The 23,564-nt window shown below is 39.4% G+C and overlaps 1 protein-coding gene across 1 annotated transcript in view; it reads right to left on the bottom strand.

The window, feature by feature from the left end:
- The window catches only part of pxdn (peroxidasin), an 81,849-nt gene extending 62,458 nt beyond the window's left edge, over positions 1-19,391 (bottom strand). Inside the window, exon 1 of the mRNA XM_079633430.1 lies at positions 19,117-19,391. Within this exon, the coding sequence (XP_079489556.1) occupies positions 19,117-19,301 (185 nt within the window). The 5' untranslated portion in view covers positions 19,302-19,391. The remainder of the gene's footprint in view (positions 1-19,116) is intronic.
- Positions 19,392-23,564: the final 4,173 nt, after the last annotated feature.

Here is a 23,564-nt window from a genome sequence, read left to right as displayed (position 1 = left end):
AAAGTAAAAAAACAACAACAGAAACACACATCTGATAGTGTGGTGTCGCCGAGCAGTCCCTGCGTCTCTGAGCGGACACTGTGTGGACGAATAGAAATGTGACCTGATAGCAGGGGAATGCATGTCAACAGAAAACAGGATGTGGTCCTGGTCCTTGCAGGCTCACGTCCAGCCTAATGATTGCACAGGAAATTCCCCACTATGTATGATATGGATGATAAAGAGCAAGAGCGACACGATAACACAATCTGACACAAATACAGCAAGAGCAGAATCTCATCAACGCTGAGATGGTCATGATATATATGTGATACATCAGCCAGTTATGACTCATATAGTCTGATATAGTGAGAATGTGGAGCTCGTATTCGAGGAGGGGGAAATACACCTTCATTTTATTTAGAGGCCCAAACTGAACAAACATGTGCAATTTGGTGCATATATATTGATACATTGATATTTATATGGCAACAAGTTAGATGAAAATCTGATCGCTTATAATGTAAATCAATTTGTAACAATATAAGACTACTTACATAAAATGCATAAAAATATCAAATGTCACTCTATATCTGCCAATAAATGTCTAATAAGATGATATTGAAATTAGGGATGTGCACAACAACTAATTTCATTAATGTTTAAACAGAAATTTTCTAACAGCCTAGTCTACTAGTTTAACCTTCACATAATTGTGTCTCATAAACGGTAGTATAAAGCCTATAGCAAGCTTAATTGTTATAGTAGTTTGACATGACAGAAGAAAATGGAAAAGTTTTAGACTTTCAAAATACTCCCTCGCCTTAGTTCATCTTCTGAGTGGACATTTCTCTGAACCCGCCAAGAGTGAAAACCAATGCAGGGAAAATTAAATCTAAGGGTAAAATTCAATGATTTTGTTTCTGCTCCAGATATACACTTTTGTAACATTATGTGAAGGCAATTTAAACTCAGCCTTGGTAAAAATATAAAGCAAAACATTAAGGGCCCTATTTTAACAATCTGAAATGCAAATGTCAAAGCGCAAGTAACTTTGTGGGCGGATCCCGGCGCAAATCTAAAATGTGTTGGTCTGAAGTAGCTTCATTAGTCATAGGTGTGGTTTGGGCGTAACGTGAAATAAACCAATCAGAGCGTCCTCTCATATTCCCTTTAAGAGCAGGCGCGCTTGTTCCATGGCGGATTGCTATTATAACGGCGGGTTTGCCAGCGCACGCCAGGAGCGATTCACAGCCGAGGAGAACGACGTTCTCGCCAGCGCCGTAAAACACAGAGAAGTGACATTGGGGATGATGGGAGAAACCCAACCAAATTAGCTTCGGTTAAACAGGCGTATAAATTGGGTAAATATGTAGCCTAATCTAGATTTTTTATTTTTTTTAATCTAAATAGATTTTTTTCACATCTTCACGGACACAACAATGATTTCCCTCGTGTGTTAATATTTTTCCTTGTAATAATGTATGATTTGCAAAAATGAAAACTGCTGCATCTGTTTATATTAGAGAATCAAAGTGTATGCGCGTTAACACGCTACATAATGGCCAAGCACGCGCCCTTAAAATACCATATCACTAATGCGCAACGCGCCACTGTCTTTAGACTGTTTTTTTCCTGGTCAGTGGCGCAATTGTTTTCTAAAACTGGAAAATAGCACCAGGGAAGTTTTGCGCCGGAACACTCTCCTCTTTTCGCTAAACCACCCCGCGAGCGCAAGTTCATTCCCTAATTTACCGACGTGTGTCTGTGGAGGGAAAAGTCCGCTGTGCGCGGGTGCAAAATAGGAATGATACATGCGTCGGTCGGTGTTCAAAGTCAATTGCGCTGGGTGCAAGATATGGCCCTTAATGTGCAAAAAAAAAAGTAAATGACTATTTCCAAACGGATTAGCAGCAGCCGACAGCATCGTTTATGTTTAAAACATAAGTATGTTTACTTTTACTTGCTAAAAAAGGCTAAACTATCAAGACGACAGAGAGACTGCAGTAAATTGCGTGCAACAGGTTTTTCAGCAAAGTTTTGATCGTGTCAATAAAGTGTGAGTTTTAAGCATTATACAGTAGGCTTTATATGGTTAAAAGATGCTCTTCCAGTCACTCTTTAACATTCAGCATGCATCAACCTGATATATGGACTTAAAGGGGTGGTTAATTATGATTTCACTTTTCTAACTTTAGTTAGTGTATAATGTTGCTGTTAAAGCATAAACATCATCTGCAAAGTTACAACGCTCAAAGTTCAAAGCAAAGGAATATATTTGCTTTTAAAGAAATACTTTTTTAAGAACTACAACAAACGGCTGGTAGGAACTACACGACACTCCTCCCGGGTTAGTGACATCATGAACCCTAAAATTTACATAAACCCCGCCCCCTGAACACGATTTCTAGATTATCATGACAAAATATGCTAATCAATGACTAAAAGATAACTACACATAAACTACATAAATTCAACAACTAACCATTCAGAGATGTCCTGTTGCTTCTACATGTTGTCACTTCTTCTTGAGTCTCTCCATCATTGTCTGACTCCGGTTTGAACATAAAAGGCTAAAAGTGTTTGAACTTTTCAGTGCATGTCTTTGTGAGGTAAAATAAGCTGTTGAAGGGACAGACACAAAAACTATGTGTTTTTTCACAAAAAAGTGACAATATTAACATGCTATATAAAAATATATGTGGGGCATTTTGAGCTACAACTTCACACACACTCTGGGGACATCAGAGACTTATTTTCCATCTTGTGAAAAGGGCATTACACCTCCCCTTTAATAAAAGCCACACAGACAGCTGGCCGGACAAAGATGTGTTTGTCATGTACAAAACATTGAGTGCAGTAAAACAAATAATTTACAGTCAAAAGCTTCAGATGGACTGCCAAGAATCATCTAGGGAATCGCTGATAAGTTCGCTTAACCCTCTAGGCGCCACGGTCGAGTTTACTCGACAAGATGCGGCACTGAATAAAACGGCCGATTTTGTCAAATAGGGTGTCAAATTTCCTTCGACCTCCCATCCACTAGTTGGCAGACATGTTATACTTCACCCCAGACTCAAAAAAACGTCATGCTTTTATACAAAATCTTCGAGCTAGAGCGCATTGAATCAGCGCGAACAAAAGCGGAGCTAGTGTGCGAGTGAGCCATTTTATCAAAGCAATATTGTCAACGTCAGCGAGTATTTGCATTAGATTATAATTATTATTATTATTATTATCTAATTGCATCAATAAAGCTTACCCACAATGAAGTGTTGGGTCATCTATTCGCGGACCCTGGTTCTGAAGGGAAATATCTGCCTTCAGAAGTTGACGGTGATTATGAAAGTGAAAGTATAGCCCGTACGTTACACCAAGCACAAACAGTGAATCCTTTGCCCAATGTAGATGGTCCTTTGCCCGATGTCAGTGGTGGGAACAATGTTTCCCGGGGTCGGAGTGTTCATCGCGAAGTTAGCAGGTGTGTTATTGTTGTGGGGAACGAGGCGGGAGATTTTTTACCGCGCTAGCCATGTAGTTTGTCTTGTGACCGTGTGCCTCTCCGCAATCGCGGCGACATTATTGTGGTGGAGACTTTGTCTAAAGCTACTGGGTATGTTAGACGAGGTCAAAGTATTCATAGGACAGTTATGGGGCAACGTGGAGGCAGGGTGGGGAGTCGCAATGACAATGACAGTAGTCCGAGCTGTGCGCACTCGGCGCGCGCGAGAGAGAGATCTGGCCGCGCCCGCGCTGCTCGTTGCAGGAGCAGAGGTGGTGTGGACACGGGGCAACTAAGCAGGTCTTGTCTACTTGTGTTTGTGTGTCATATGAATAATATATATATGTAATATATATATATATAATCAGAGTGCCTACTGTATGTAGTAAATGGAAAATCCACTACATGCATTCGGTTTGTTTCTACCATTTATTAGTAATGATTTACACAGTTTGTTTACTACTTACTATTTACCTGAGCATTCAGTATTGTGCAATATAGCATACAGAAGGTGAGGGACATTTTGGGGGGAAAGAAGTGCTGCATTTTATCATTTAAATTTGTGAATTTTCATGAAAATACTATAATCCAAGATGACCGCCACCATATGACGTCATAATATGCAAATTAGATGGGAAAATGTAATCCCTACATAAACTTTGGGTCATCCTTAATATTTCTCTAATTTACAGAAAGTCTCTATCTTTTATCACTTTTAAGATATAGCCTTTTGAAATTAAGATGTAAAAATCAAAAGTTTTAGGAAAAAACCTCTGGCGCCTAAAGGGTTAAGCCAAACAAGAACAAGGCTTAATTTATGTTCTAGGGTTAATTTACATTCTTGCACCCTGCATTATAAAGTGCTCACACTCGGCTCACAGAAGTCCTCCGTCTCTACAATTGGCCTCACTTTCAGCTTTCTAAAGCTGGAATAGTGTAGCAAACTTTCTCCACAGCACTGGCACAGGAAGAGGAGTGTTCTTTTATTAACTATCTGGGTCCATATCTCCTCTGTCCAAATTAGCAAAGCTTTAGGGATTTTACTGGCTTTGCATTCCACAATGGCACTGGGAATGAGTGCCTGACAAAACCTGACTGCAGCAAATTCCACACAATGCCGCTTCCCTCTTTCTTACTAACTCTCTCGGACTCGACAGATCCTCTCTGAGAAAACCAACTGATGGCCAAAGTCTCAGGAAGAGGAAGGACAAATTGTCCTTCAAATTGTGTATCTTCTTTTAAATATGTCGCCAAGATGTAGATATGCAGATGTAGATTAAACTGGAAGAAATAAGGATATTGTATCAAAACATTAGAAAGCTATCTGTAGATGTTGTGTTTTACAAAGAACATGCAAAGTAGTTTATGTGAACTCAACTTTTACCTGTTCACACAAGCCATGCAAAATTTGCATATATTTGAAGGAAATTGTATTGGCGGCAATGAGTGAATGTTGGATCCTGGTGACACCTCTGAATAAAGCAAGATCTGTTCCGTGACTGTAATAATACATTAATGCTGTCTTAAGGGATAGTTCACCCAAATAAAATAAATAAATTTTGTCATTAATTACTCACCCTCATGTTGTTCCAAACCAGTAAGACTTTTGTTCATCTTTTGCTCTACCTTTTTTTTGAAGAAATCTGAGTGATTTCTGTCTCTCCATTGACAGCTACGCAACTACCACTTTGACGTTTCAAAAAGTTCAAAAAGATTGTAAAACGAATCTATATGAATTTAGCGGTGAAGTCTATATTTTCTGAAGAGACGTGATCGGTTTATATGATTATTGAATTGATTATTGAATTTAGGCTTTTATTCACATTAGGGGTGTAACGATACACCAATGCCACGGTTCGGTTCATATCACGGTTTTGGAGCCTCGGCTCGGTTCGGTTCGATTTGCACCGATCAAATAAGGCTTTGGCGGGATAAAAATTCACTTTGGCGCCCACCAAAAAACGTAATATGTAGCGGACGGTGTTTCTGTGGCTCACCGCCCACAAATTAGTATATGTGTGGGAAACACTGCAGTCTAACTGCCAAGCGTGATCGATCACCAAATATAACGTGACATGCACTTGGAAATCAAAAATTAGTGTATATTTAGTAAAAATACAGCTTTCATTAGTTGTTACAAGTGTAGGCTACTAATTACTATTTAATCAAATGTCAGAAAAAATTGTTTTGTGACATAAGGTGAAGTGAGAGCTGGGCGGGGCAGTAGGGGCTGGGGCGCTTTCGGTTCGAAATGAGAGTATCGCAGTTTTTCGGTTCGGTTTGAATATCGTTACACCCCTAATTCACATATAAACATTCATTGACATTCAGTTGTGGTAAACAGAAGCTCATGTTCGCTTGATGTGCGAGAACCAATGAGGTTCATTCTCGTGTTACGCATCACGCTTGAGCTTCAGCGAGAACCAATGAGGTTCATTCTCGTGTTGCGCATCACGCTTGAGCTTCAGCAAGAACCAATGAGGTTTGTTCTCCATGTTCACACACACACTCACACATGCACGCACACACACTCACACATGCACACACGCACACACACATGCACGTACACACACTCACACATGCACGCACACACACTCACACATGCACGCACACACACTCACACATGCACGCACACACACTCACACATGCACACATTCACACATGCACACTCACACATGCACGCACACACACATGCACACACGCACACACAATCACACTCACACTCACACATGCACGCACACACACTCACACACAATCACACACACACTCACACATGCACGCACACACTCACACATGCACGCACACACACATTTACACATGCACACACACATTTTAATATGTGGGTTTGCACCCAAAATGTTTTTTTTTTTTAATGGCACATATGAATATTTTTGTTTAATGCACTTTAAATGTTATGTGGCTGTATAAGCAATTGTGTTTTAAAATTAAAATTGATGATAAATTACTATTTCCCTTTGCAGTTTGACTGGCCCATTTTACCTGAACAGCTGGCCCATTTTACCTGAAACTGCTCATGAAAAAAAAGTTGGCACAGCTGATGTTTCAAGAACTGTAGGGCCTAAATAATTATATTTTATTAAATAATTTCAACACAAAATTATAAAAAACAGTCATTATTAATCATAAAAACACATGGAAAGGGCATATATGGTGTTGTATTATTGTCCCAAACGATTTACCGAAAAGTGGCCCAATTTAGCTGATATCACCCCTAGTTGGGTTGAATCGCACTAGAGTTCGTTGTCCCCCGTGGTGCGGTTCATTTGGGCAGGTGTGAATGCAGCAATCGCACTCGGGTGCGCACCAAAAGCGGACCAAACAAGCGTACCGAGACCTCCTCGGAGAGGTGATCTCGGTCGGTACGCTTTCAAACGAACTCTGGAGCGGTTTGTTTCTGGTGAGAACGTGATCCGACTTTGAACGAACCCAACTGCCAAATAACTGCGCATTTTTGGACTAAACCAGCTGCCGTAGTCAGCGGCGCTGTGCATTATGTCACTGTTCAGCAACATTAATGCACGCCTCCTCCTGAAGTGACTCGCCGCGTGCATTGCATAAAACATTATTTTCAAGCCGCATCCTCGCTTCATTCTCAAATGTTATTGTTTGCCTAAAGTGGTGTAGACAAACTATATAATAAACTACACAAAGTCGTCTCTCCATAGTAAAGCGGCGTGTTGTCTGCCGGATTTTCCTCCTCTTTGTTTACTTCCGTTTGTTCTGACGGAATTTTCCCGCACGTTAATTCTGACCAATCGAAGTGCAGTTATGAAAAGACCCATCTGGCCAACGAGTGATGTGGATGTTGTCACGTGACTGCATTTTGGTTCGTTTCATCAACTGATTCGGACCAGAGCAATCAATGTGGTGTGAAAAGGAACCAAAATCCCTGAAAAATGCTACAAAGTATAATTTTTCTCCCTTGGTCAGGACCAAATGAACCGAACTACAGATGTGAAAGCTCCCTAACAAAATTTCCATTTTTCTGAGAACCATCCCTTTAAGACTTCCCATAGGGAGCCTAATTTAGGACAGTTTTCTGCAAAAACGATTTCTATAATGTAAAAAATGCAGAAGTAGTAATGTAACTACTAAAACGAAACAACATTCAAGATGTATGATTACATATTAGAATCAGGGGGCACTGATTGTTAGGCCTGGCCCTGTATACATTGGATTGATTATAATAACTTTAATGTACTTTAAAGTGTGCACCAAGCAGTAGGAAAATACAAGTATCAGATCGGGACTCGGTAGGTATAGGCAGATACTCAATATTCAATAATCGGATCGGGGAAAAAAAATCTTGATCAGGACATCCCTGCATCGATGGACAGATCAGGTCAACAAGTTGAGAGATATGTAACTGCATTCTGCTTCTCCAATTATGAATCTCAAAATAAAGCTGCTTATCTATAGCAAACGCTTTTGTACTTGTTCAGCATCTAAACTTCAGCAGTAAAAGTTAGATGGAAAGTTCATTGTTCATCATCTGGTCATCTAAAAATCATGCAAAGCAGTATTGCCACATATGGTAAAGAGGTGAAGCTTGACAGAATCATTTTTGCAGGTGAAAAATACATGATCCAGCAGTAGCAGAGATGCTCTGTAGATACAATGTTTAGTTGTGCCAGACTGGACAGGATGTTGTTACGCTCATTTAAACACATACTGAACATTCTGTAATGGTGAACTCATGTGAAACAAAAGCATGCCTTCTAAGTGATAATAAAATAATGTTACAGCCATTTTATAATTCACTCAGAAAAGCTGCCCAAATTATCATATTCATTCTGATCCAATTGTTAATACTTCCGGCCACATTTGTGTGTATTACATAATATATGGTAAGGGGGGAGAGACGCTTTACTGGAAAGCCAAAGATTGACGGCAACTGCATCACAGACTCACGCGCCAGCAACCATTTCAACTATCAAGCTGTGAAATGACTGAATTACTTTATTGCAGCTTTGTAAATCAACACCAGGAAATGAAGACAGACTAAACAGTCACACTGGTACTTATTCTCAGAAGTTTAACTAGCAACAAACTGTGTATCGTTGAATCAGACAGGCTTAAACCTGCTCATTAGGACCTGCTGTAGTTAGTAATAGGCGTATATTTGCTCATATGAGTAGCCTGGCTCCGCCCTCCTACGTACTTCTGCTCAATTTTCATTTTCCTTCAGTACTACGTCTAAGATTGCGGTATATTCTTGGGTGTTCTCCGATCAATTTTTTTACCGGTCCAACCAGCGAACAGAGGGAGTGTCTGAGAACGATGATGTGGAGGTTGTGCGCTAGTTTGAGTCGTCATACGTCACGGCCAAACATTAGTGATTGGTTATGGCAGATCCAGAGTGGCTCTGGGCAGATCCAATAGTTTTAAACTTCAACCGAGTACCCGCCAACAAGGAAGTTAACGCTTGTCAATGGAGAGAGGCCAGACTCTCTGTATAAATGAAATGTACGAGAGTCTGGTAGGACCAGGCTATCATATGAGGCCTTTAAATCGATCTTTGCATTAGTGGCGCACCAACATTTCTACAACCGGAAATATTTGTCCGAAACTGTTTTTCAGGGAGGAAAATATTGTTTAATTAGTGCTTCTCCAATGGCACGTTTTTACGGTGTCAGTCTCTATTTCGTTTTCGCATTTTTAATCAATCTTCATTTGGATAAACTGAGATCTATGCAGGTTTCAGTTTATGCGTGAAGCCGGGAACAAAACTTTAATAAACGTTATATTTGTAGTGTGCCTGCCCATCCAATAATCCCAATAAGATTTGTACCTAAAATTTTAGCTTTCAAATTCTGAAGGATTTGAAACATTAGAAGGAATGTTGAATGATACAGTATAACTTACTGAAATTAATTATGTCTCATGTAATCACTCAATCAGTTTTTCAACTACGGAAAGATGTCAATAACTTGAGAACAATATGTCACTTAAAGTTACATTTACCTCAGAAAATACATTCAATGACAGTAGTTAGTCAGCTAGAAAAAAATATTTTAGAGGAGCATTTTGCTAAATATATACACTGTCTGTTACATATTCATTAGTGTTATGTGACCTGTTCTTCAATATTTAGGCTAATATTTGAATAAATCCATCAGGAAAACAAGTTATTAGGCTACAGCTACCATTAAATGTTTTATTTCAACTGTGAAGTGGAGGAGAAACACATCGCTATATCATTAAAAAGTATTGTGCTTTTTTACGTTCATCTTTCTTTATGTGTAATGTTGCTGTTTGAGCATGAAAAGCTCCCAGTTCTTCTCTATATCAGTGTCAGTGTTTCTGAACTCCTGAAACGCCTCCATTGTAGTCTCGAGTTTCTTCCGGGAACGAACACGTCACACTATTCCTCATTTAAATAATTAATGCGCAGAATAAAGGGGCGGGGCCTGGTTGAGTTAGTTAATAGTGTGTTAAAACTGGCGGTTATGGTAATTTCCCCAACACACTCGAAGTGCTTGACCAATCACAACACACTGCTCCAGTCGACCAATCAGAGCACATTGTGCTTTTCAGAAGGAAGAGCTTCATAGAGACAGGAACTAAACAGAGCGTTACTGACAGACTGGGAAGAGAGGAGCTGCAACAATGGAGAATATGGGAAATTTTTTGTTTTTAAAAACATCAAGCATGAAAATCTATTCTAGTAGAGCCCAAAAACAAAATCAAAAGTTTTTAAAAGAGTCTAAAAAGTGCGTAAAGCTGAAAATATCAATGAACCATATGTCTTTACGGCACACTTTCCTCTTGCTCAGACACAATGACAGACCTCAGCAGTGTAATAATGCACTGGCCTCAGTTCAGGTTTTCAAGAGGCAAGTCAAGAGGCTTATTATGTTAGTCTAGTTTCTCCATGGGCATCTTGCAGACAGATGTGGAGTTAAGCTAATGGAGAGCACTCCGCACCCCTGTTGAGTTTATGTCACTCCTTTGCAATCAGCCACAAATCTGAATGCAGTCCTCTGTCTGTTTGCAGTCGCACAGATGCATTGTGGGTCTGGAAACAAATGCATACAACTGTCACATGGGACTATTAAAAGCAGCCGAAGAGGAATGCATTGCAAATTCGGAGCGATTTGGGATCCACTCTTTCTGTCTTCTCATCTATAAGACACCAGCTCTGAATTTCGAAAGGACAGTTTGGTTTATATGTTGACTGACGGTGTGATGTTCTACAGCAGTATCAAATCATGAGTTATTAAATGCTGTTCCTGTTGAGATCGTGACACAGACACCATACCTTTAACACAGTGACTCACATAAAAGACGTCATTAAAGAAGTTGCTGAAAAAGCCATTCATTCATGCATCAGTCAGTCAGTTAGTCAGTCAGTCAGTCTGTGTAACACAATGCGGTTACTGTTACAATTACTGTTCTTCAAAGCCTCAAAAGGCAGCACTTTAAAGGATTAGTTCGTAAAAAAGTTCATAATTTATTCACCCGCAAGTTGTTTCAAACCTGTATGAATAATTTTTTTCGGCTGGACACAATGGTCATGAGCTTTGGGTCATGACCGAAAGGACAAGATCCCGGATACAGGCAGCCGAAATGAGCTTTCTCCGCAGGGTGGCTGGGCGATCCCTTAGAGATAGGGTGAGGAGCTCGGTCACTCGGGAGGAGCTCAGAGTAGAGCCGCTGCTCCTCCACATCGAGAGGGGTCAGCTGAGGTGGCTCGGGCATCTGTTCCGGATGCCTCCTGGACGCCTTCCCGGGAAGGTGTTCCAGGCACGTCCCACCGGGAGGAGACCCCGGGGAAGACCTAGGACACGCTGGAGAGACTATGTCTCTCGGCTGGCCTGGGAACGCCTCAGTGTCCCCCCGGAAGAGCTAGAGGAAGTGGCTAGGGAAAGGGAAGTCTGGGCATCTCTGCTTAGACTGCTGCCCCCGCGACCCGGCCCCGGATAAGTGGAAGAAGATGGATGGATGGATGGATGGCTGGACACAAAGGAAGATATTTTGAAGAATGACGGTAACCAGACAGTTGATGGACCCCATTGACTTCAATTGTATTTTTTTCCCTACTATGGAAGTCAATGGGGTCCATCAACTGTTTGGTTACCCATATTCTTCAAAATATTATTTGTGTTCAGCAGAAGAAAGAAATTCATAAAGGTTTGAAACAACTTGAGGGTGAGTACTAGTAGAGTAAATGATGACATAATTTACATTTTTAATTGAACTATTCCTTTAAACCATAAGCGGTGATACAGAGAGAGCAAAGTTGAAATTCATTTAATTGTTCCTAAAAAAATTGTTTTCCTAAATGCTGTGCTTTCAGTTTTATTTAATTTTCTGTAATCAATTTGAATGGTTTAATGAAATGATGTTAAAAATCAAAAAGCATGTCTAATCAACTGAATTTAAAAACTTTAACAATTGAGTCATTAAAAAAATGTTTATAATGATAGGGCCCTATGATTTTGTTAGGTTCCGTCAGAAATTCTGGTTTACTGCTTTGCACGATTCTTTTGTAGCGTGGTTTTGGTGTACTAAAGTGTACTAAAATAAACATTCACGAGTGTACCTTTACTTCTTCTCATCGCTGATTCCTGATGGTTTAGAGGACAATTACACAGAGTCGCAAACGCTGTCGTTTCAAAGAATAGTACACCGGCGAGCGCGAACTATAAATGCCTCGTCCATTTAGGGAGGCGCGCGCGCAGCGGAGGCTCGCAAACCCTAGACAGCGCAAACCTAGCTTAAGGCAGGGCTACAGAACCCGCGTTTCTAACAGTAGTTCTGCATTACATTAATAAATTTGCACGCAAGTTTTATTTATTTTTATACCGTGTATTCTCCGTGTAAATTCATGCACCGAACCGTGGCGCCCGTACCGATTCGGTTCAATATGAATACATGTACCGTTCCACCCCTAGTTGTTACCAACATCTGGTGAAAATTTCATGTCAATAGCACCTTTGGAAATATATTTTTTGCATTTTTTGACTGATGCGACTTATTCTCCGGAGCGACTTATAGTCCGGAAAATACGGTAGATTGAATTCCTTTATCATTGGTGTTGGATTGCAACCACAACCGTGACCGCAGACAGCGCCAGTGATTATAATGGGTTCTGTTTACTTTTGATGCGACGCTGACATCCAGTTGTAGGGAAATGTCAGCCGTTTAAGCGACTGAACACCAGTGGGCGGGGCCTATGGTGCGATGATGTATAACTATTCGTCGATGTCTTGCTCTGGAGGCGGGCATATGCAGATGAATATGGCCATGTGACATCACAAATCGCACTATATCAAAATGAGCCATTTTTTGGAGCTTGATTGAATAAATGTTTTGTCTATAATGAGGAGGATGTTTTAAGCTTATTCCTTGTGACATTAGAAAAAAAAATGGATATGAGAACGTAACTTACAACTAAATTAATGTTATCTTATATAATTCCTACTGTACATTTTTATTTAGTTTTGTGAACCTTTTTATAAAACATGGCCATTTATTTTTATTTAAAGAGCTTATGTCTGCTATTGTAGGCTCGTTTAGCTAATGTAAGCAACTCATTTAGACGCAAGAACTGGGTGCCGGTGCGGTGAGATCTACATGCTCGGCCGGATTTGGCTCGAAGTCGTGCATCTTCGGATGCGGAGCAGCGCACTGCACACCGCCACGCGAAATGGGGCCTTGCCCACCCAACGCGCACGACCACCCACACCGACATTTTTGACGCGCACCTTCGCGCTCGTGCTTCCTCACATAAAAGATTATGTATTTTCAGTTTTTATAGCTGATTGTCTTATTTTGTTTACATCTTACTTTACAGACTTCAGGGCAGGCTGTCAGCTAGCTCAGGGGAGAGACTGTATAGGTGGTACAGCCTGAGACATGCAGAATAAAAATAATTGCCTTCTGCATTTTTGTTTTACTTTTCCCTCCATTGTACCGAACTCGTACCGAACCGTGATGTCTGAACCGAGGTATGAACCGAACCGTGACTTCTGTGTACCGTTCCACCTCTAGTAACAACCCAAGTAATCCATACATACGGAAACCAACATGTTCAGAAATTAAGTTGTGTAAATGTGAAATGACACAGGAAAAAAGTATTGAACACATGAAGAAAGGGAGGTGCAAAAAGGCATGGAAAGCCAAGACAACAGCAGAAAACTCAGTAATTAAAAAGCAATCCGCCCTGTCAGTGCAAATTAATATCAGCTGGTTCAGTCCCAACTGATGGCCTACAAAAAGGTTGCATTGCCAAGGTGTCACACAAGACACATCTCATGATGGGTAAAAGCAAAGAGCTGTCTCAAGACCTTCACAACCTCATTGTTGCAAAACATAATGATGGCATTGTGTTATAGGCGCATTTCTAAGCTTCTGAATGTCCCAGTGAGCAGTGTTGAGGCCGTAATACGGAAGTCGAGAGACAATCATTTCACCATAAATTTGCCTCGGCCAGGTGCTCCTCACAAGATTTCTGACAGAGGAGTGAAAAGAATAATCAGAAGAGTTGTCCAAGAGCCAAGGACCACTTGTGGAGAGCTTCAAAAAGACCTGCAATTAGCAGGTACTGTTAACTTGTCTCAAAGAAAACAGTAAGTAATGCACTCCACCTTCATGGCCTGTGTGCACGCTCACCACGCAAGACTCCATTGCAAGCATGTAGAAGCTCGTTTAATGTTTGCTGCACAACATTTGGAAAAGCCAGTAAAATACTGGGAGAATATAGTGTGGTCAGATGAGAGCAAAATTTTACTGTTTGGATGCCATAATACACACCATGTTTGGAGGATAAAAGGCACTGCACATCACCATAAAACACCATACAACTTGGTGTTGGCTCTTGGACAACTCTTCTGATTATTATTTTCACTCCTCTGTCAGAAATCTTGCGAGGAACACCTGGTCAAGGCAAATTTAGAAGCTTAGAAATACGCCTATAACCAATGCCATCATTATGTTTTGCAACAATGAGGTTGTGACGGTCTTGAGACAGCTCTTTGCTTTTACCCATCATGAGATGTGTCTTGTGTGGCACATTGGCAATGAGACCTTTTTGTAGGCCATCAGTTTGGACTGAACCAGCTGATATTAATTTGCACTGACAGAGGACGGAGTGCTTTTTTAATTACTGATAGTTTTCTGCTGTTGTCTTGGCTTTCCATGCCTTTTTGCACCTCCCTTTCTTCATGTGTTCAATAAGTTTTTTTCCTGTGGCATTTCACATTATTATACAACTTATAGGGCTGGGCGATAAATCGATTTTATCGATTAATTTGAATGTGTAGTGTACGTCGATATGTTTGAATGAAAATCGGTTTTCTCTATAATATCCGCCGACGCTCCCCTCTGGGCTGCCGTAGTTCCGAACGCGCTCAGCGCGTTTGCCATAGAGCTACACAAACAACATGGCAAATGAACAAGACCGCGGCTGCACAAGCACACCCGCCAAAAACATTTACAAACTGAATCTGCAGGGCTGCCAACTCTCACGCATTCACCGTGAGACTCACGCAGAGTCACTTTCCACTCGCTCTCACGCCACACATCCATTTCTCACGCAGAGTCACTTTTCACACCATACATTTTCTCACGCAGAGAAAATCGCGAAGCAAAGAGGACACTGACACCGACAGAGAAGGTTTACGGTACTGTTGATATAAAACAAATTCTCAGCTCTCAGATTCTGTCAATTTAATTACAAAATTCAAACAATAAACACCGTTTTGGTGCTTGTAAATGTGACGTGACAGATCGCAGACAGATCTCAGTTCAAGAGGCACGTAAACCGATCATCTGTACTACTAACTTAGTTAACATAAATAAACACGAATGATCAATAGGTAATTTGAAAGATACAGTTCAACTTACCGAAATGTAATAAAAACGATCGATCAAGTGTTTTTCAACCGCGAACAGAGGTCCATAAACAGCTGGAGAACAGTCGGGTAACGTTTACCTCAGGAAAGCCGTTTAATGACCATAACACGTTAGTTGGACTTAAACAATTGTCTGTAGAGAGGAGTATTTTGCTAAATATGATAACTATATTACATTTTTATTATATATTTGACCTATATCATTAAAATAATAATGTTGTCATTATAAAAAACGCATTAAAATAAATTTGAGATGTTTTTTTTAACCTTTAATAATAATACCAGCTGACAGGGCTCTGTATGTTTACAGTAGGTGCCTTTTTTTGGGGAGAGAAAAATTAACAAAACATTAATGTATCTACTGTACCTAATATTTATCCAAAGGAATCGATATTGAATCAAGATCACAAGAATTGAAATTGTGAAGTTTGTGTCAAGCAGTAGCCTAATAAAAACAGTAGCATACAGTCAGTGTACCATGTAAACATTGTGTTGTCACTAAACTTAATAAAATTCTGTTTAGTCACCAACTGATGCAAGTGTTTTTTTTTTTTTTTACATTTACACCCATTTTATGTTATGTTATGTTATGTTATGTTACATTTTCACTGTTTACAAAGGCAGGGCCTCCCATCTTGGCTTGTTGTTTGTTTCTGATTGCACTTTATATAATTAAATAAAGCTAAAACTTGTTTTGAACAATTTATTTGTCATCTGCAGATTGATTTTAAATAGGGGGGGAAAAAATATATTTAAATCGTAAATCGGATTTCTTATGAAAAAATCGGGGATTTTTTTTTTTTAGGCCATATCACCCAGCCCTAACAACTTAATTTCTGAACTTTATTTGTATGGATTACTTGGGTTGTTACCAACATCTGGTGAAAATTTCAAGTCAATAGCACCTTTGGAAATATATTTACAGAGAAAAATGGTGACGTGTTCAATACTTATTTCACCCGCTGTAAGTCGCACTGGACTATAAATCGCATTTATTTAGAAATTTATTTCACAAAATCCAAGACCAAGAACAGACATTTAATCTGGAAAGGCAAGTTATGGAGCTCCACAATATCACACAGAACAACAGCTGAATAGGTGTCCGGTATGTTAGCGTAACACATTAACAGTTATTCAGCGACACAACAGCACACAGAACATATATCTGTGGGGCTGAATTGGTTAAATTAACATTAGCCAGCGGGTCCAACAAGTTACCGGTCAGCAAGTTCACCAAGCTCCTGATCTCATTCCTCAACACTGAACACATTGACTTCTTCCTCGGTGTCGCTTCTGAACAACTCCGCTAACTAGAGCGCCCTCTCGCGGCTGTAGACGGTAATGTTTTCTCTTGGTTCATCTCAGTCAGTCTGAATTCATTTTGATATATAAGTCGCACCTGACTATAAGTCGCAGGACCAGTCAAACTATGAAAAAAATAGTCCGGAAAATAGTCTTTAATCCACAAACAGAAACACTGGAGAATCTCAGGAGAACATACACGCTCACCACACTTAATAATGACGATCACCGACAAAGAACTGAACAAAACAGGAAGTACATATACACCGAGGTAACAAGAGAACTAATTCGCTCCGTGCACAATATGGCGACCGTTGACGTTTGAACCCTGAGTGTGCGGGCCAGTACTTCCGGTGATCCGACAGCGACCGAGTTCCATTACCAGAGAGATATTTTTTCACAATGAGTGTTTTTAGGATTCAAGAGAGGCGACTTGCCTTTCGGAGGGTGACAGCCTCAGCACTTCGTTGTTGTGTGCCGTTATATACCGTTTCGTCGGGCTGAGTGGATGCAGAAGATCCGGAGGGATGACTTCAACCCGACCAAATTTTCAAATACATATAAATTTCAATGTATTTCACCTGTGTGTTTCTTTCTATTACTGCATTTATTTTGTGCAGATATGTTTGTTCTGAGCATTTTGTTTCGCAAAAGAGGCACAGTAAAAAATAAACTTTTGCTGAAAGAGGAAGCAGCGACTGTATTGGATCTGACAGCAGCAACATCGCAAACTGCAAGTAAAAGATTTCACAATGTAAATGACGATTTTATATGTATATAAATTTTATATGTATATATATGTTTTCAAAAAACATACTCGCGTGCAATAGTGAGTGGGCATTCATACTGTTTCCTATGACGCTAGCCAATCATAACAGTTGCCGTTTACTGACAAGCCTTAAGCCTTAAACACTGATCATTTCAGGGTCAGAATGAGGGTTGTAAACAATCGTTTTTCCACATTTATATTTGTTTCCTAAAACCGGTTGGTAAAGAACTTTAGTAGCATTATAAGTGAACAAGGAACATATTAAAACAATAAAAAAAAATCCATGTCATGACCCCTCTAATATAACCAATCAAAGTAAATGAACTTGTTTTTGATGAGTGGGATCTGTCCAAATCATAACTACCCAACATAAACACACACAAACACACACAGAGTGATCATGACTCACTTTAACCATTGTAGAACAACTGATCTATAGCAGTCCACACATAATGACAAACACACATGCAAAGGTTTTGACCTTTCTGTGCAAACACTGTCAACACCGAGTTTTGTTAACCGTGTCGGTGAAGTCTGTATTATACTTATGTGTGTGTGTGTTAAGTACAGTAGATCACAGTGTTATACACTCATCTGTATTGGGTTGTGTGCAGACCGGTTAGAGTCACTAGGTTTTGAGCCCCTGTTTCAAAGCTAGTGTGCTGCCTATCTAGACAGCATTTAAGGACTTTTATGAGCCTGTGCCAACACCCGCAACTGCAGGCATTTACACTTGTCCACTTGCATGACGTATTTCTGGTGTTTGAAGTGTCTAATGGGTGTGAAAACCTCAAGTGTGTGTAGAACTTCCGATTACCTGATAGGACACACTTGCAGTGTTGTAAAAAATGCATTTTTTTAACAGAGCTTTATTTACGCACTTTGATTTTTATGGAAGCTTGTTCCCCCCACAGAATTGCATGACATAAACTCGCAATTATTAGTTATAAAGTCAGATTAGCAAGATATAAAATTCAGAGGAAAATTTCAGAATTGAGAGTTTATATCTCACAATTATGACTTTATATGCAAATGCAAGTTCTTTATCTTGCACTTCTTACTTTATAACATGCAAATGTGAGTTTATATCTCGCAATTATGAATTTATAACATGCAATTGCAATAAATTCTGAATTAGCGTATACCTTTTTAGTTTTTTATTCAATGGCAGAAACATAGATTTTCAATAGGCTTTACAGTTACCTTCTTTAAAATAAATGTTTGATGTTTCTAATTTAATGATAAAAAGCAATTGCAAATGTTTTACGGTGTTTATGACCGCAAGTGTGTATAGACCCGATGTCATAAAAAATAGGTGCAACATTTTGGCCATCAAAGTTGCTTTCAGCGTTTGAGTCTGGATGCGCATGTGTAGCTGACTCGCGCCTGTGACTCGAATGCTGCCTAGGTAGGGTTAGGGTTAAAGTTGTGAGACACAACCGCTGTATGTATCCGCGAAACAAAGACTCGTCCAGATGAGAAACGTAAATCAGGAACACTGCCACTCAAATTCTTCTGTACTCAGTATGTAACCGATGAGCTCAACGCAAAGCATAAACAATGATTATATTACTGACAACAAGTCATTTGTAACTCTTAAGGTGGATAAAGCAGGTAAGCACATAAGACAAAAACTATAGTTTCTGATTCTCTCAGTCTCAGAGAGAAAAAAAGAGTGTACTTACAGGATTGTGGTCTGAGGAAGAACAGCGGGCACTGATTCCAGGTTTAAATGCATACATCTGACAGTGGTACGGAAACATAAACAGCGGCTCGGACATGAGGACACCGGGTTTGGGCCACAGCTGAGGAGAAACACGCCGAGTACACTTAAAAAGCAGGGTAAGTTTCGGACAGTCCGCAACGCCATGACCAGCCAGTGCGCCGGAGAGCAGTGTGCAGGAATCCAGTGTTACCGACCGTGTACTAGACGGCATGAGAGACCAATCACAGCCTCCTCAATCGTGCACGATAAAAGCCCATCCTACTAAACTTTTGCCTACTACACACTTCAAAGTACCGGCATTTGCGTAGTACGTAGTCCGAGTATGCAAACTGGGATTCAACCATTAATCGAGGAAGTGCTAAGGGGATCTTGGAAAAAGTTTAGAGAAAAGTAAAAATAATATAATAATACAAAATGAATAAATAATAATATAAAGAGCTAATCAACTAAACAAACAAACCAATTTAATTTAAATAAAATGTTCTTATTTAAATAAATAAAAACATTAGATTTTTTTTAAATATAAAAATAAACACATTTTGATTTGGATAACACATATTACAGTACATTACTAGAGTAGAGAGAATAGTTCTTTCCACAGGTCTTTATAAATTAAAATATATAACTGCTTTAAAAGTTTAGGATGGGGGTCCCTCACACGAGGATGATCATATTTGGGTGTCCGTTGAATCTTCTAAAAGATTGAAAACCCATGATCTATTACTCAAAATAAATAGGATCTAATTACATTTAAAAAATCTATTAGGCTAATAAATGTAAAAATAATTATACATTTTTAGTGAATATATAAGTCTATAATTGAATAGGCCTATATTAGCCTACCAATAGTTTTGGCATTTTACTTCTGTGATATTCTACAAAAGAACAGTAAAAAAAAAAGTTATGCGTTTAAATAATTTTTGCTTTTCTGTCATATATTAGTATACACCTTTCATAATAAGAGTCTGTTCACAATGGAACAGTACAATACTTGTGCACGGCTTATCAATATATTGTGTATGCATTGATCATGCTGTGTTTCCCACAGTGCAATGCTTTTGTCTTGACCCACTATCAGATATGATTTTTAAAATGTCTTTTGTCAGGCACCATTTGATTTTTACTGCCAAAAGTTAGATTTGTACACGAAATGTCATTTTCACTAAATAGGCCTACTACCACTGGCTGCTGTAAAACATGAAATGTCATTTTACAATTGTAACCATTTGTTTGCTGCATAATGCACACTCACTCACTCAAAATTGTGAGATAATGGATGGAAATGCAATCCAAATACATCGGGTAGTTGTTCAAACTAAATGAGCATGCACTATTCATCACAAAGTTTAAACATGATGCACATATGAAAATGATTTTTTTTTTTTAAATGTGTACGATTTTGTTTGCCTTACTGGTACTCTTTTACTGGTGCATGGCAGCTTAAAATAAATAACAAAGCCATAAATAGAGATCTTTATTAGAGGAAATCACATGCTTCTTATACCACGTAGGATTTGCATGAAACATCAATTTATGAAGCCTGTATCGTTTTAAGCATTTCTTCTTCTCCAATAAATCATAAATCATAGAAGATGGCTACTCGAGTCTGTGGCAACACCATTTTCTTTATTCAGAGTACGATGTGTCAACATCCAGCATGACAAATATTGTACAAATTTCCACAATTTAAAAATGAAAACTCACCGCAACTTGTGATCTCACACATTTATAGTAAAATTAAAATGTCAACAAATTCATGCTGTATCGTACAAAAATAAATCAAACTCCAGTTCCACAGAGAGCACAATCGTTTATACAAAATCCCGTCTTCATTGATGATTAAACAAATCAACCTTGAAATGAAGAATTCCAGATAAATAAACTCGTGAATTCACAATAATTCATATGAAAAATCGCATTCTAATACGTGACTTCTTTTGTTTGACCTTGGGTAATTAGTCACATATCCTTTATAAAATAAAATAAATCAATATTATGCATCAACAGTAAATGAGCAGCATGTTTGTGCTTAAATTCCCATTTCCATTGTACCGATGATGACGATAATTGATTCAAAAACCCATACTAGCTATTTCTCTATTGAAAGCATTACTATATTGTTAGAAAGCTGCAGATGTGATGCTGTGCATGAATGATGGAGCCCTAAGAAAGGGCCGATTTGTACAATGGATGAGATCCAGTGAAGTACAAGCACCTTTGCATTAGCTCTCAATAAGGTATTAACAAGGTTGCTACAGCTAATAGTACAATGGAAATGAGGGGTGCACGAAGCGGCGCGACCCCCTTTAAACTCTACTGATGACTCTAGCCACCGATCCCATCGCACTGGGAGATTTTCTTCTTTAAATGCTTTATTTTGATTGACTACTCTTTTATGATTTTGTACAATGATTAGACATAAAGTGCTGCTGGGGATTACTTTGTATGATACAGAACATACTCGACGAACTAGCATCGTTATTTAAAAATGCACAATATTTCTCGTAAAGATATTGTCCTCATGAATATCTCAATCCCTGTAATCTCTCGTCTGAACGTTGAGCGTCTGTCATCGCGCCTTCCTCGTGCCAAAGAGACACCTGGAGATTGCACATCGTCCGAAGGTGGGATAAGTGCAAATAGTCTTCTGGCACAAAAAAGTGGGGGCAAAAACCCTGTAGGTCCCGTGTTCATTGTCTTTACTGTGTGTGTTCTTTTCAAATTCCTTCTGCGTTAGTTAGTTTCCATACTGTACAAACATCCGAGCATGGAAACGAAGGTGTCCCTGCGCAGCATCGTCCGTCTCTAAACCTAATTTCCACTTCCTTTTAAAACATTTGTATTAAAAGATTTATATAAAAATCAATCATTTACATATAGTAAAAAGATTCTGTAGCTTCCACTGTTTACAAACATGAAATTGCATATACCCACCACATAGATTGCATCTCTCTCTCGTTTTTATACACATGGTTTAGTCAAATATTGCTGAGACAGTTCCATTCTGGCTACTGTAATTTCAAGAATAGACCAAGTGAAGACGTACAGTATGTGGCGCGATGTTAGAGCTGCTATTGCCGTTACACTGATGCAGATTAAATGACGAAGCCACAAATAATCAAAGCGTTTCCGTTTGCATGTTAAAGCCGTGTCAGGAACTCCACCATTAGCTTTCCCTGGCGTGACACTTACCATTAAACATTCACATTCCAAATCCACTCCTAAGATCTTTAACACCAGTGTTTTTATCCCCCACATTGTTTAATTGATAGTTGATATGGTATAATGCTTTCTTTCGAAGGTCCACTAACTATAAGTAAGTTTGCAACTGCATGTCAACTAGCAGTCATCAGAGCATTAGTAGACCGTCTGCTTAATATCTGCTAACATTATTGTGATGCTCACCAACAGAAATTCGACTGAATATCAAGTTCTGTCGTGAAACTCTAGATGGTTCAGGCTGATAGGTCTAACTCATTTGGTGGCGATCACATCATTTTCTACATAGCGCTGCTGGGGTGCGTTTCCCGTACAACTATATAGCTTGCTGCTTAACTACCACAGTATGATGCATCATTGGAGAAATAAACTAGCTAGTCACGACTGTTTCCCGAAACCGTATGTCGCAAAATCACGTTGGTTTATGACGTCTCGCACGTGGTGGACTAATAACTTATTTTAATTAATCTGTTTGAGATCGAATTAACGCTAGATTTTGTCATATAAGTTACAGACATGGCATCTGAAGACCATTTCAAATTTTTCTCAGTTATTTTGCTTTATTACCAGACTCAATATTTGGCTCGTTCTTACATAGGCTAGTAAAGCACGTTCGCACATGTGCAGTCTTCAAAAACGGTGCTTTAAATATCTTGACAAACTAAAAGACGTAAATTACATTTGTATGTATTCTAAATAAATATCACGGGTTGTACTGAATGTCAGCTTGCTTATTTTGCTAAATATTTGCTGAATAAGGATTTATTCAGTCTACATCTCATGTAAACTAGAAACTCTGCTTCTAACCACAGCTCGAGAGCTGTCGTTCCAACCACACAAGTTTGCGATGCTGTTTGCGAACGTTCGTTGGAACGATGGTTTCGGGAAACACCAAATCGTTTAACTGCTGATAACGACGGAACTTGCGACCATAGTCGGCTAACGATGCTTTCGGGAAACGCACCCCTGATTGGTTGCTGCTGCATCAGTGGCCAATGAGCTGCAGCTCAACATTTAAATACCGGGGTGTTGCTGTTATCAGTTTGCAGTGCTTTCAGAAACCCTCCCCCTTCCCCAGCTCCACCTGTATAGATCTGCTACGGGGTTAAATCATGTCTGTTACATGTGCAGCAGCAGCAGCTTGTCTAATTTACTCACAGCAATGTCTGTGAATGTATTGGCTGTAGA

This window comes from Phoxinus phoxinus (assembly GCF_949152265.1).
Source record: "Phoxinus phoxinus genome assembly, chromosome: 13".
Classification (NCBI taxonomy): domain Eukaryota; kingdom Metazoa; phylum Chordata; class Actinopteri; order Cypriniformes; family Leuciscidae; genus Phoxinus; species Phoxinus phoxinus.
The sequence above is the reverse complement of the archived record's forward strand: the minus strand, read 5'-3'. Positions and strand labels throughout refer to the sequence as shown.